Source organism: Phocoena phocoena, chromosome 1 (assembly GCF_963924675.1).
Source record: "Phocoena phocoena chromosome 1, mPhoPho1.1, whole genome shotgun sequence".
NCBI classification, from domain to species: domain Eukaryota; kingdom Metazoa; phylum Chordata; class Mammalia; order Artiodactyla; family Phocoenidae; genus Phocoena; species Phocoena phocoena.
In genome coordinates, this window is record NC_089219.1 from 182,019,061 (window position 1) to 182,031,555 (window position 12,495).

Consider the following 12,495-nt stretch of genomic DNA (forward strand, 5'->3'; position numbering starts at 1 on the left):
AAATGGAAAGCAGAGTGGATCCAGATTTGTTAGGTTTACAGATTCGGTGGGAAACTGAAGCGGTTCTTCTTTCTCCTGTTTTCTCAAGAAAGTAACAAAGGAGATCATAAACAGAGAGGGTTCGATATTTTAAGAGATAAAGCAAGCTGTGAACGAGTGATCTTGTGGAATTGGAAAAACAGTCTAATAGAAAAATGCAATAAGATTGCCCAAAAGTGCTGTGGTCCCTTGTGGTCACATGTGTGTGGGCGTATATTAGAGCAGAGGGTGTGGTTGTATAATTTTCCCAACCACAGGATGCTACTTGGAGTTAGGCACAGATTGGTAACTCAGCACATGACTGGAGTTTGCCAGGTGGTAAATCAGTCATTTAGAATGCTACTTTTAAGTGCCTCCCGGTCAGCTTACTCAGAAGCCAGACTGCACTGTTAATTAACTGTGTCACTTGAGGCCCAGTTTATAGCTAGACTTGTGAGTTCTTTGTGCTTGACTTCTTTATGTGCAAAATGGGTAACCAATGCTTTATTTGTGGGAGCAGCTGTAAAATAACATTAGAAGGTACTGCATTTCAGTGGAAAAGAAATAGATGATTTGGGTTTTGGCATCTGATCACCCAAGTTTGACATTCTGGCTTAATTATCTATTAGCCGCTTGACCGTGAGAAAATTACTTAACCTCTGTGAGTCTCACTTTCTTCTTCTGTAAAATAGAGATGATAATAACAATGAACCTATATTCGAGAACTTCATATTAAAAATAATATAAAAGCAACTAACAGAGTGCCTAGCCTGTATCAAACAATCCATTCATGACGGTAGTAACGCGATGATCATTAAAGGTACTTAGGCAAACATAACAGATTTAGTAAAGTTGCTGATTGGCGTTGCCTTCTCTCTTTAGGTATCGCAAATGCTGTTTTTAATGGACAAAGCAGTGAGATATTATTCAGGAGCAATGGGAATATTACCAGAGAACTCACCAATATCACATTTGGTTTCAGAACAAGGGACGCAAATGCGATCATATTGCACGCACAGAAGGAGCCTGGATTCCTTAATATTAGCATTCGGGATTCCCAGTTATTATTTCAGCTGCAGAGTGGCAACAGTTTTTACATGCTGAGTCTGACAAGTCTGCAGTCAGTGAATGATGGCGCGTGGCACCAAGTGACTCTCTCCATGACAGACCCACGGGCCCAGGCTTCCAGGTGGCAAATGGAAGTGGACCAGCAAACACCTCTTGTGACCAGCGCAGTGGCTACTGGGAGTCTCAGCTTCCTGAAGGATGATATAAACATTTATGTGGGTGAGCGATCTAGTGACAACACGCAGGGCCTGCGAGGGTGTCTAAGTACAATAGAAATCAGTGGCATTTATCTCTCTTACTTTGAAAATGTTCATGGTTTCATTAATAAACCTCAGGAGGAGCAGTTTCTCAAAATCTCTACACATCCAGTGGTTACTGGCTGTTTGCAGTTAAACGCCTGCAATTCCAACCCCTGCTTGCATGGAGGACATTGTGAAGACACGTACAGTTCTCATCACTGCACCTGTCCCGTGGGATGGTCAGGGGCATACTGTGAACTCGACATTGATGAATGCCTTTCAAACCCCTGTATCCATGGCAACTGCTCCGACAGAGTTGCAGGCTATCGCTGCAGGTGTGAGCCTGGCTACACCGGTGTGAACTGTGAATCAGATGTAGACAATTGCCAGAGTCACCTGTGTGCAAACGGGGCCACCTGCATCAGTGACACCAGTGGCTATTCTTGCCGCTGTCCTGGAAATTTCACAGGAAAATTCTGCAGGTGAGTATAATATCCACATAAAGTGTGTTTCGAGCTGTGTTCTACATCTTCAAACTGGAAAGCTCTCCGCCCAGGTATGAACATACAGGCTGTGCTGAGCAGGGGGTGACAGTCAACGGCCATCACAGTTTGGTCTTGCGAAGACAGGATCTCACCTGCTGGCATGTTCTACAAAGAGGAAGGGCAGGGTTTGGACCAGACTTTGAGCAAAATGTTTTCTCAGTCATCTCTGTTAGAATGTCTCAGGAACTACAGCCCCAGAGTCTGACAGCCTTAAGGCTTCAGGAAACAAATACGTTTACAACAAATGCAAGAGCTGAATTTTAGTATTGCTGGAGGAAGCATGACTCCTACCCCTAAGAGAATACGCTGGGGTATTTCAGGCAGGTAAACTCATATAATTCTGAAAAGACTATGTTAAAGTATAATTTCAAAAGGGTGAAATCATGACTCTCAGAATGAACGTTTTGATGACTTTGTCATTAATTAATGAGGGAACCAGTAAGACAAAAATCAAAATGTCAAAGAATAATCTAATCATATACATAAATATGTCCATATAATATATATACACACTCGTAAATAGGGATGAGGAAATGAATTTACCAATAAATGCAAAAATTTTTAATAGCCTATAGGGCAACAAAATTAGTACTTGAACCACACTATTTCTACAGTGTGACAATGGACTGTATCGCTTCAAATTCATTTGCACTTCAATGAACAAGATCCATTAGTATTACTATAATTTTCTACGACTTACAGAGTTGTGAACTAGCTTGGTAAAGAAAACCTGAGTCATACACATTAGAAAAATCAGATAATCTTAGAGGGTCTTTTATATAACACCCAGCATTCCACTGAAAGAATACCCAGTGATCTCTTTTGCCCATTTCAAAGCATTTCACAGTTTTTTCTAAAACTATAAAGCTTAGTTCTGGCAGTCACATCCGTTTCATGTAATATAAATAGAAACAGGAATGAATATTTTCCTGCCAAGTCACACTGCTTTGTATTTCTATGTAAGTAGAATTCATTATTGTTTTTATAACTTGCTTTGAATTCACTAAACAATTGAGTTGTTATAGGCACGTGAGACGGTTATTTCTAGCAAGCAATAGATTCCAGAATGTGGACAGGAAGGCCTGGAGTTGGCTGGCAGCCTGCAGACATTACACTAATTCAGAAGTGGTACCTTAACTGGATGAATCTCCTAGTAGACAGAATAGGTAGCCACACCTGTAAGAAGATGTATTTGTCTCCATAACATTTATTGCTGTTCAGAGTCTGTGAAGGCATGACACAGGGTTAGGTGCTGAGTGTTGACATTCCAATAAAACGTCACTTCTCATGAGTTAACCGACTCATTGGCCAACAGGTAATCTGAATGCTTACAAGCAAAAGACATTCAGGTTCAAAATTAATAGTACTGCCATGGTGACTTTGGATAAGTAAAATAAACAAATATGCCCCAGTAACCAGTGCTGCAGTATCTTTTCTGCCTAATTCATCAAAGTCAAGTTTTCAAAGATTAAAGTTTTGATTCAAAAGTACTTTGTAATGAGGTTCAAAATTGTTTATTAAACATATGATGTATGCAAAGCTTCATATTTGCATTGCTAATTGACGTCTTTCAATGCTGGTTGACGCTTTTGGCTCCTTTGAAAAGGCCTTAGGATATTTTCTTTCTTTTTTTTTATTTTTACATCTTTATTGGAGTATAATTGCTTTACAATGGTGTGTTAGTTTCTGCTTTATAACAAAGTGAATCAGTTATACATATACATATGTTCCCATATCTCTTCCCTCTTGTATCTCCCTCCCTCCCCCCTCCCTATCCCACCCCTCCAGGCGATCACAAAGCACCGAGCTGATCTCCCTGTGCTATGGGGCTGCTTCCCACTAGCTATCTACCTTAAGGTTGGTTTAAAGTCGAATTGATTAGCTCTTGTGGGGAGAGACACATATAGACCGGTTTCTCCATATTAGCTGCAGCACGCACAGCAGGACAAATTAGATTCATCTGATATTTCCTGAATATTAACTATGTATCCAGTTCCATGCATAACATGCACAGTGGGTCGAAGGACCTGAACACCATAAAATCTTTTTAACCAGTCCCTTCACACCACTGGATTTTATCACACAGTAAAGTTCTGCTTAGCTTCTAACAATTTGTTCTGACCCTTATAAGGATTCCTTAATATATACAGCTCTGTTGATAAACAAAAGAGCCAAGCTCAGAATTCACACGTGGTCACCACTGAGTGCCGTGTACAAACCTCCTGGACAGCACATGGCTTGCATTCTGATGAGCTGTGAGTTATTAGATGGGGGCAGCAAGTGTTGGCAGGGCAACTGGACTTCAGCTGTGAAAGGCAATGGAGAAATCACATGAGGGCTTGGGTACCAGAGTCCTGTCCTTTCTTTCCTGGCCTTTATAGAGATGCAATTTTCCTCTGGCCCTAGCTATAGAAAATTTCTTTCCGGCGCTAAATTAATTGCCATCCCCGCTCCCCACCCGGCATAGATCTTATCTCACGAATGAACACTGGGTAGCAGTGGAAGATGGTTAGCCATGCTCCGAACAGCGCAGCCCTCCAGCAGGAGCTGTGGACTGAGAAGGTGATTCTGGAACAAAGCAACACAGTTAAGCATTCGTGGCTCAGCCAGACTGAGTACCTAGTTAGTTTGGCATTGACTATATACATGAACTTTTCTAAAACGTTTTCATAAATGAAATGAGCAAGCTGGACAGTGTGGCTGTTACTTTTCTCTCTAGATACACCAGATTACCCTCAGCAGCCTGTGGGAATGAGAAGACCAACCTCACGTGCTATAACGGCGGCAACTGCACAGAGTTCCAGGGTGAAGTAAAATGTGTGTGCTGGCCAGGTTTCACTGGGGAATGGTGAGTCGCAGCAGAGCTTTATAGGAGAAAAGCCTGGGCTGAACAACAGAGAGATTATGCAAAGTTTATTTCTCCTCTAAATTTTCATCTCAGTTCCCATAGGAAAATCCGTGCTGAAATATAGGTCCGGACAGAGACAAACAATAAAAAAGAAGAAAAATTACAGTTTAGGTCAAAGTCAAGAACGCTTTTTTAGCTGACTTAACTAAGGAAATATGTCTTCGAAAACAGTAGAATGTGATATTGTTTTTTTAGAGGTACTTCTGGATGCGTGTTTCTGTCCCACTAACTCTAGTACGTGATGTAGACACGCTTGTTGGTGAAGGTAGAATGTAATAAACCTTAAAGATTGCCCCTAGAATTACCTTCAACCCTAAAAGTATACACACTTTATCCAGATGAATCTACCTTTCCCAGAGAAACCCTTCAGCTCTGCTGTACCCAATGCCGGGATTGTCGGTATGGGGTTGATCGCTGGCTGGTTTTGGTCTGTGACTTGCTGAACATGCAGGCAAATTTGCATATGCATTTGACTGGCCGAGGTGAGGGCAAGTGCAAGAAGGTGCGTATTCCGTAGCTTTTATCGGATTCCCAAGGGGATCAATGTTCCCAGAATGGTAACAAACTGGGGCTCTACGAGGTAGAGATACTGTAACAGCAGGTAACAGATACGTAGCCATTTTTTTCTAGTGCTATGCCAGGCACCGGGCAAACTCTTAGTGTTAGTGTTATTATTGTCTCTAATTGTTATTATTTCCATTTTGCATTTGTGTAAACGGAAGCCAAGAGGTTAAGTGACAGGTCAGGTGCCAATCCAGACACGTGCTGCTGCAAGGTCGCACTGCCTTCAAAGCCTCTGCTCACCTGTAGATGTGCTAGCATAAATGTAAGACTAAATCTTTACTTGCAACACTTAAAAGAAAAGGGAAAGAGTTCTCCTCCATCTCATATATCATGCAGGGTAAGATAATACTGATCTCTGATCAAACTTCCTCCGAACAAATTAGGTCAATTCAAGTCCAACGCATTGGACAAAGAGATCTTGACTGAATTAATTTTCCCCAAAAGAGTAGTTAATAAAATAATGGGTATACTTTTGCTCCACAACAACTAGAGTTTGGATTAATTTGAATTTTCTTTTTTTCAACCAGTTCTTTGGGCACCACAGAGATACAGCTCTTTTGTCACATTTACAAAACAGCAGGCAATCTTGGCCACACCTGCATTTTTCCCTTCCGACATTCAATGATAAGGCTAGCTAGCTCTAGCCTTCACGGCTTGCTTTCAGTGGTTGGCTCTAAGCGGCACAGGCAGTCCGAGTATCCATGTGCACGGAGTTGTGTAGCCTAGAGTCACGTTCCACTTTTCATTGCACCATATTATTAACCCAGAGACCATTCGGTTGGCCTCCAATCCCACATATATCAAAAACACTGCAAAGATTTTCTTGTCCTAAAATTTGAACAACACTTTAACTATATATTTAAGTGCTGGTTACTTCCAGCCTTCAATGTCACCATTTAATGCTTAATGGCACATTAATGTTTAATGGCCAATGCACAGAACTCATTCAAAGCCTTGGCTTATTTTTCTCCACTACTCACACCTTATTCCTATTTACAATAAACATTTCCCTTTCCTCCAACGTTTATTTGTTTTTTAAAAAAAGAAAGGTATCTGGCATTTAAATGCAAATTGTTGACTTGAAATGTGGTAAGAAAAGGAAGCTCAGCATTTCTGTTCCTCTCCCAGGAGTCTTTTCATCCGGATAAACTTCTCTACTGAAAATGGATTTCTAAAATAGTGAACACATGTCCCATGGATTCTGTGCTTTCACAGTCCTTCTCCATCATTAGTTAATTCACTGGATGCCAATGGATTTATTTGTTTTGATTTTCTACCTATTAATAACCTCTAATGAAAGCTCCAATAATGTTTATAATGATTGTGTGTATATTGTGCACTGTTCAGCTCAAAAGAGAAGTAGATAAGAAATAGAGAAAGAATAGCTGGAGGAAAGCTAGAAAATACTGGGCAGTCTCCCAAGGCCTGGGGGGATGTGACTTCCATAAAGTCCAAAGATATTGAAAAGCTGTCCTCTAACAAATTGCCTTCTCTTCTGTCGGGTTAGACCTCCAACTCTGTGCTGTCACCCTGGCAGGTTGTACATGATGGATGCTGTGAACACTCTGGCCCACCCAGGGCAGGGAGTACTTGGCAGGCTCCCTCGAGCTGCCGAGTTATGCTCCGGTCTAATCAGAGGAGTCTCCTTCCAGCCCAGAAGCCTAAGCCAAAAAAGGAAAACAAAATGTCTCAGCTATGCTTGGTATCTAAGGGGATAAGGAGCTGTTTTTCTGGGAAGAAATCTTTTTCCCTTTATGCCTTGGGTTGGCCCTGCCCAACCTACCACCTCATCCCTTCAGTTTGAGCCTAGGGATTAGTGGATGACCCAGGCACGCACGCTTACCTCTTAGGAGGTGGGGAATGAAAAATTGTTTACAGTGGACTTCAACCTTGTGAGCTGCTCTATAGAGATTCCCAAAGCTGAGGTTTTGTATGAATTTCCCAAAGTAAGAAAGACGCCTCAGTTACCCGTCTATCCCAAGGCCTAGCAGGGGGTTTGGCACATGGTTAAGTGCTAAATAAATATCTGCTCAATGAGTGATTGGGGAGTGATTGAATAAAACACAGTACTTCATGGAAAATTAGGGGGGAAATGACAGTGTCCTGGGGAAGAGGAAAGTTTCTATTTACCTTAGAATTGATGTCACTTGTTTTTGGAAAATTTGGCTTTTGAAAATCATTCTCCCTGAGCATGCAAATATTACACTTAGCTATGAAACTGATTTATTAGCACGTGCAAGCTTCTATTATCTATTTTGGCTTTTTGTTAAAAATGGGTTTCCCAAGGATAATAATCCCAAATCTCTCAGAATAAACCAAATACATTTTTCTGTTTCTGAGGGGCTTTACCCCTTCGCCTGGGGGCACTGATGCATCAGAACCCTCACAGCTGCAGTGGAGGTCTACTCTGTAGACGCTAGGTCGAAAAACTACAGCTCACTCTCCTGGTCCCCGTGTACCCCAAAAAACTGAACTTTCATAAGGTGGCAACGACACTAACACTCTTGAGGGAGAAGTTGACTTATGCATGGCCCCATTTTGTCTTGGTTTCCAGATATTTGCACCTGTTTTCTCTTTCTAATTAACTGTGTGTGCGTCTGTGTGTGTGTGTGTGTGTGTGTGTGTGTGTGTGTGTGTACAAATTATTTTCATTAAAAGAAAAATTTGTGAAAGGAATTTTGAAGATTATCTCCCACATTATCGAGCATATACAACAAAGGGCATGGGGATTGGTCAATTACACCACGCTGGTCTAGGTGAATCAGGCCAGAGTTCTCCCTCCCCATTCATTTCACAGCCAACTTATTGAACTGGGGCCCGGGTTTCTGCTGTTTCCGTTTTCAAGGTGTGAAAAGGACATTGATGAGTGTGCCTCCGATCCCTGCCTCAATGGAGGCCAATGCCACGACTTGCTGAACAAGTTCCAGTGCGTCTGTGATTTGGCCTTCGCCGGCGCGCGCTGTGAGCTGGACGTAAGCGGCCTCTCCTTCTATGTCTCCCTCTTGCTCTGGCAGAACCTCTTCCAGCTTCTTTCTTACCTCATTCTGCGCATGAATGATGAGCCCGTGGTCGAGTGGGGTGAACAGGATGATTATTGACGTACCTGTGAACATTCCCAAACTTCAAAGCCATGAATTTCAAGAGATGCCTTGAAATAAAAACCATCTTGAAAATCAAAATAAATTCAAGGACTATTTTAAGCATATTGCAAGCACTTTATGAGTATGTCAAGTATTTACCTATTCCGGCTCTAAATGCAAAAAGAATTGTTGTTCTTAATATGAGCAGAAACATCTCACTGTTGAGAGTATTTAGTACAAATGTGCCATCATTCTTAGCGCTTCTGTATTTGAATGACCACTACAGTAAGAAACAACTTTCTCCCACACCCCATTCTTGTGTGTGCTTTTACAATATAAGTTGCCCCCATTCGCACTCATCCTCAGTCATTTATGTTCTTTCATTCCTATCTATTATTCATGACATGACAATTTGAAAATTACTGATTAAACTTTTTGTATCCATCTATGCTCTTATACAAGCTGTTCAGATGAAGTGTTGCCAGTTCTCTGGTAAGTTAAACTATATATAAAGAGAAAGTGGGAAATTCCATGAAATCCCTCAAAATCTAGAAAGAAAATTTTCTAATACAATTCGTATCAATTCTCAAGTTATATACCTCACCAGTATAATTTACAATTCCATAAAAACCTTCCTTCCTCAGAAAAAATGACAGATAAAACCTTTCTCCATTTCTTTTTCCTGCAGTATTTTCTATACAAATAATAACTTTTTGTTAATTGCTTACAGATTTATGAGCTTATCGACATTTCTATCAAATGGACTAATCTCAATTGCTTTTCAATGCATATTCAATAAAGAAATAAGCATTATTGTGTATGCATACACTAAAAATGTAAATTATAAAGCTTGAATTTCTTGGAGGCATATTTTTCTAAAATTTGCAAGTAAATTTATCCTCTTCAACTATCTGAGAAAAAAAGCATAGTACCTATTATAATCAAAGTATATTTGGCATTATGACTTTTTTAAGAAATAAATACCTGAAATGACAGATCTACAAAGTAAATTAATAAGTATGCAAAGATTAATATATTCTTGCTTAGAGCATATAAAATAGTAATTAGAAAATAACTTTATTTGCTGATATTTTTATTGCTTCCACACTGCATGTTATCATTTATGCTAAATATCTTTGTGTGGATATACCTTCCAAAGGAACCATTATTTGTGTTCATTTAAAGGGAAACTAATTTCATCCTATGAATTAATTTAGAAAGCAACTATAATTACAATGGCCCACCAAGTATCATTTTGTAAATGTGTTTGTGTCTTTAGGAGCTGCCCTGGTTTGAAAATATGAGGGTAATTTATCCATTGGGTGATATCCAATACTCATTTAGTCCCAATTGTTTTAAGAAACTTGTTTTTCTTTGGAAATTACCAAGGTAAACTTAACTATACCATGAAATCAAAATTACAAAGTAGTATACTATAAAAGAAAAGGAAATATCTTCAGTTTTATTTTTCAACAATAATAGAAGATTTTATGCAGCAAATTTATCCTGTGGAGTGCTAGCAGGCACTTAACTGGGAGAGACTCATGTTGAAGTCTTTCCTTTCTACTCCCTGCTCCCCTCGCCTCCACACAGTATGTGCCATCCTGCCATCTCAGCTGATCTGTTCCAAAGCTAGATTTCATGGCAAGAGACGTGGGGAAAACCTTCCCATCAATATTTGCATTCCCATATTATCTGAAGTAAGCATAAAATTGATACAGCCAAAGACCACATGTACAGTTTTCACATTTGCTCCCATTGGGCATATCCATAATTATATACTTACAGGTCATTCCAAATGTAACATGTTTCCTCCCAAATATATTTAAGAATCACTCACCATCTCTTTCTCTGTACAATTCTGATGGCTCTGTTGTCACTGTAATTGTCAGTAGTTGCTTTTCTGTTTTCCAATGTCTTGTCATAGCTGACTTAAAAACACTCCCTTTTCTCTGTCTTCTTCTGTATTTTCAATTGCATTGTGTTTGACTATGGCTTTTGCACATTTGCACAGAAAAATAAAACCATTGTTTCTGTATCTCTACTCCTCATCCTCTGATAACTGTCTTCATTTGGCTTGACTGTGTCTTGCACGCTAAGATGTCCACAAGCCAGGCGCGCGCACACACACACACACCCCACATAATGAACACAGAAGTACCTGTGCTGATCACCCTGAATTGTGGTCTCTTTCCCCAGATGTGTTACTGCAGGTAAACACCTGCGGCAGTCAAGGTCAAAGTTCCATGTATTCATACTTTCCCTCTGTGGCGGGTATTCCCCTAGTTGTAATTCTAGTATTGATGACATCCTCAATTATTCTTACTATTGTTTGCATCGTCCCCACCAGAGCTAGCCATAGTTAACTTGGCTCTGAGGAGGGGCCCTCTCACCTGAGTGACAGAAATTCACACAGACTCCTCTAGACCCCATTTCTGAAGCATAACCTATAGTAGTTGAATTTAAAATTTTTTTATTTTGTTCTTTTTTAAGGTTCAACATTTGAACTAAACAAGGCTATATCTCTGTCTTTGGCCATGCCTCTTCCTTCTGTGTGTGTGTACATGAGGAGTGGTTTTTATCACCCTCCTTTTTGGAGAACAGGGAAGCTGAGAAAACAGGGAGGTTGGGAGAAATTAGTGTTTTGACAGCACAGAAAGACAAATTCACTTAACACTATCGAGAACCTTCTCTGTGCCAGGGACTGTGATAAACCTTTTATAAATACATATTTTTTTCAATATAAGGGCAACCAATATCTCTCACCTTCCAAATTCTTCACTAAATTGTATTTAAAGATCCTTTTGCCACGTCTGAGTTTTAAAACAGAAGTTATTCAGCTTTAATTTTGCAAAATTTAAATGGAGCCTCTTCTAGAAATGGTTATACATAAAATTTGAGTTTAGTGATTTAGGAAGAAAACCAGTGAAAGAAATATGAAAATTATTCTCAACTACCAAAATTATTACTAATGTGGACTAATTTCATTTCTCCACTTTACTCTTTTGATTTATTCAACAAATATCTGATGAATACCTACTATGTGCTATGCCCTGGACTAGGTACTGAGAATACAACTGTAGATTAGACACAGCACTTGCCCGCAAGTTGAGAGTCTTGTAGAGCAGGGGTCCCCAACCCTGGTACCAGTCCACAGCCCGTTAGGAAGCCGGCTGCCCAGCAGGAGGTGAGCGGTGGACAGGTGAGCTGAAGCTTCACCTGCTGCTCCGCATCGCTCACATTACTGCCTGGGCCATCCCCCTGCACGCCCCCGCCTCCGGGGTCTGTGGAAAAATTGTCTTCCACAAAATGGGTCCCTGGTGCCAAAAAGGTTGGGGACCGCTGTTATAGAGGGTGTAGGTCAACAGAGGAGAGTTCCTGGGTCCGTGTTAGGATGGAACTTAGTGCCAGCTCTAGAGGAGCACAGAGGAGGGGCATTTTTGCCCAGTCTTAAAGGCAGAAGGTCAAAGAAAGTCCCAAAGCCTAAGGGGAGATTCAAAGGCGAACAGACATGAGGTTGTGTCAGGAGGGCTGGAATAGCAGGGGGCATGTCAGCAGAAGGGGCTGCAGAGGTGTGCAGTGTGGCCATGTGAAGTTGGCGGGGGTGGGGACCGGGGAGGGCGGAGTAAGCCTGAGGCTGCAGAGTCAGCGGAAGTGAGTCCTTGGAAGCTGTGTCAGGGACCTAGGCTTTTCTTCCTAAGAGCAATGGAGAGTCTTTGATAGGGTTCAAACAGAGAGGTGACATGATTACGCTTGCACTTTAGAAGATTACTTGGGCTTCTAAGGAGAGAATGGATTCAAAGCAGGGCAAGACTGGACCCATAAAGACACATTCAGGAGGCTGTTGCAGCGATACAGACAAAAGGGCAGGGCACTTTAAGCTACCTTCTATAGTGAAACGGGATGTAGAGAAAGGGCTTCATTTAACAAAGTTTCAAGCAGTAAGATCTTATGATTGTTTGGGAGAAGCTGTAGATCTGAGTACGTGAAAAGTTAAATTTGGTGAATGTTATTTTTAAAATTTTTGTTAGTTGAATAAATGAATACATGTAAGGTCAATGGATTATCCAAGT

General features: G+C 40.8%; 1 protein-coding gene across 1 annotated transcript in view; it reads left to right on the plus strand.

Annotated features, from left to right (window-relative positions):
* Positions 1-12,495, plus strand: part of CRB1 (crumbs cell polarity complex component 1) — a 145,242-nt gene that overhangs the window by 106,113 nt on the left and 26,634 nt on the right. The window contains exons 9-11 of the mRNA XM_065880477.1: positions 901-1,807; positions 4,590-4,718; positions 8,188-8,314. Of these exons, the coding sequence (XP_065736549.1) occupies positions 901-1,807; positions 4,590-4,718; positions 8,188-8,314 (1,163 nt within the window). The remainder of the gene's footprint in view (positions 1-900; positions 1,808-4,589; positions 4,719-8,187; positions 8,315-12,495) is intronic.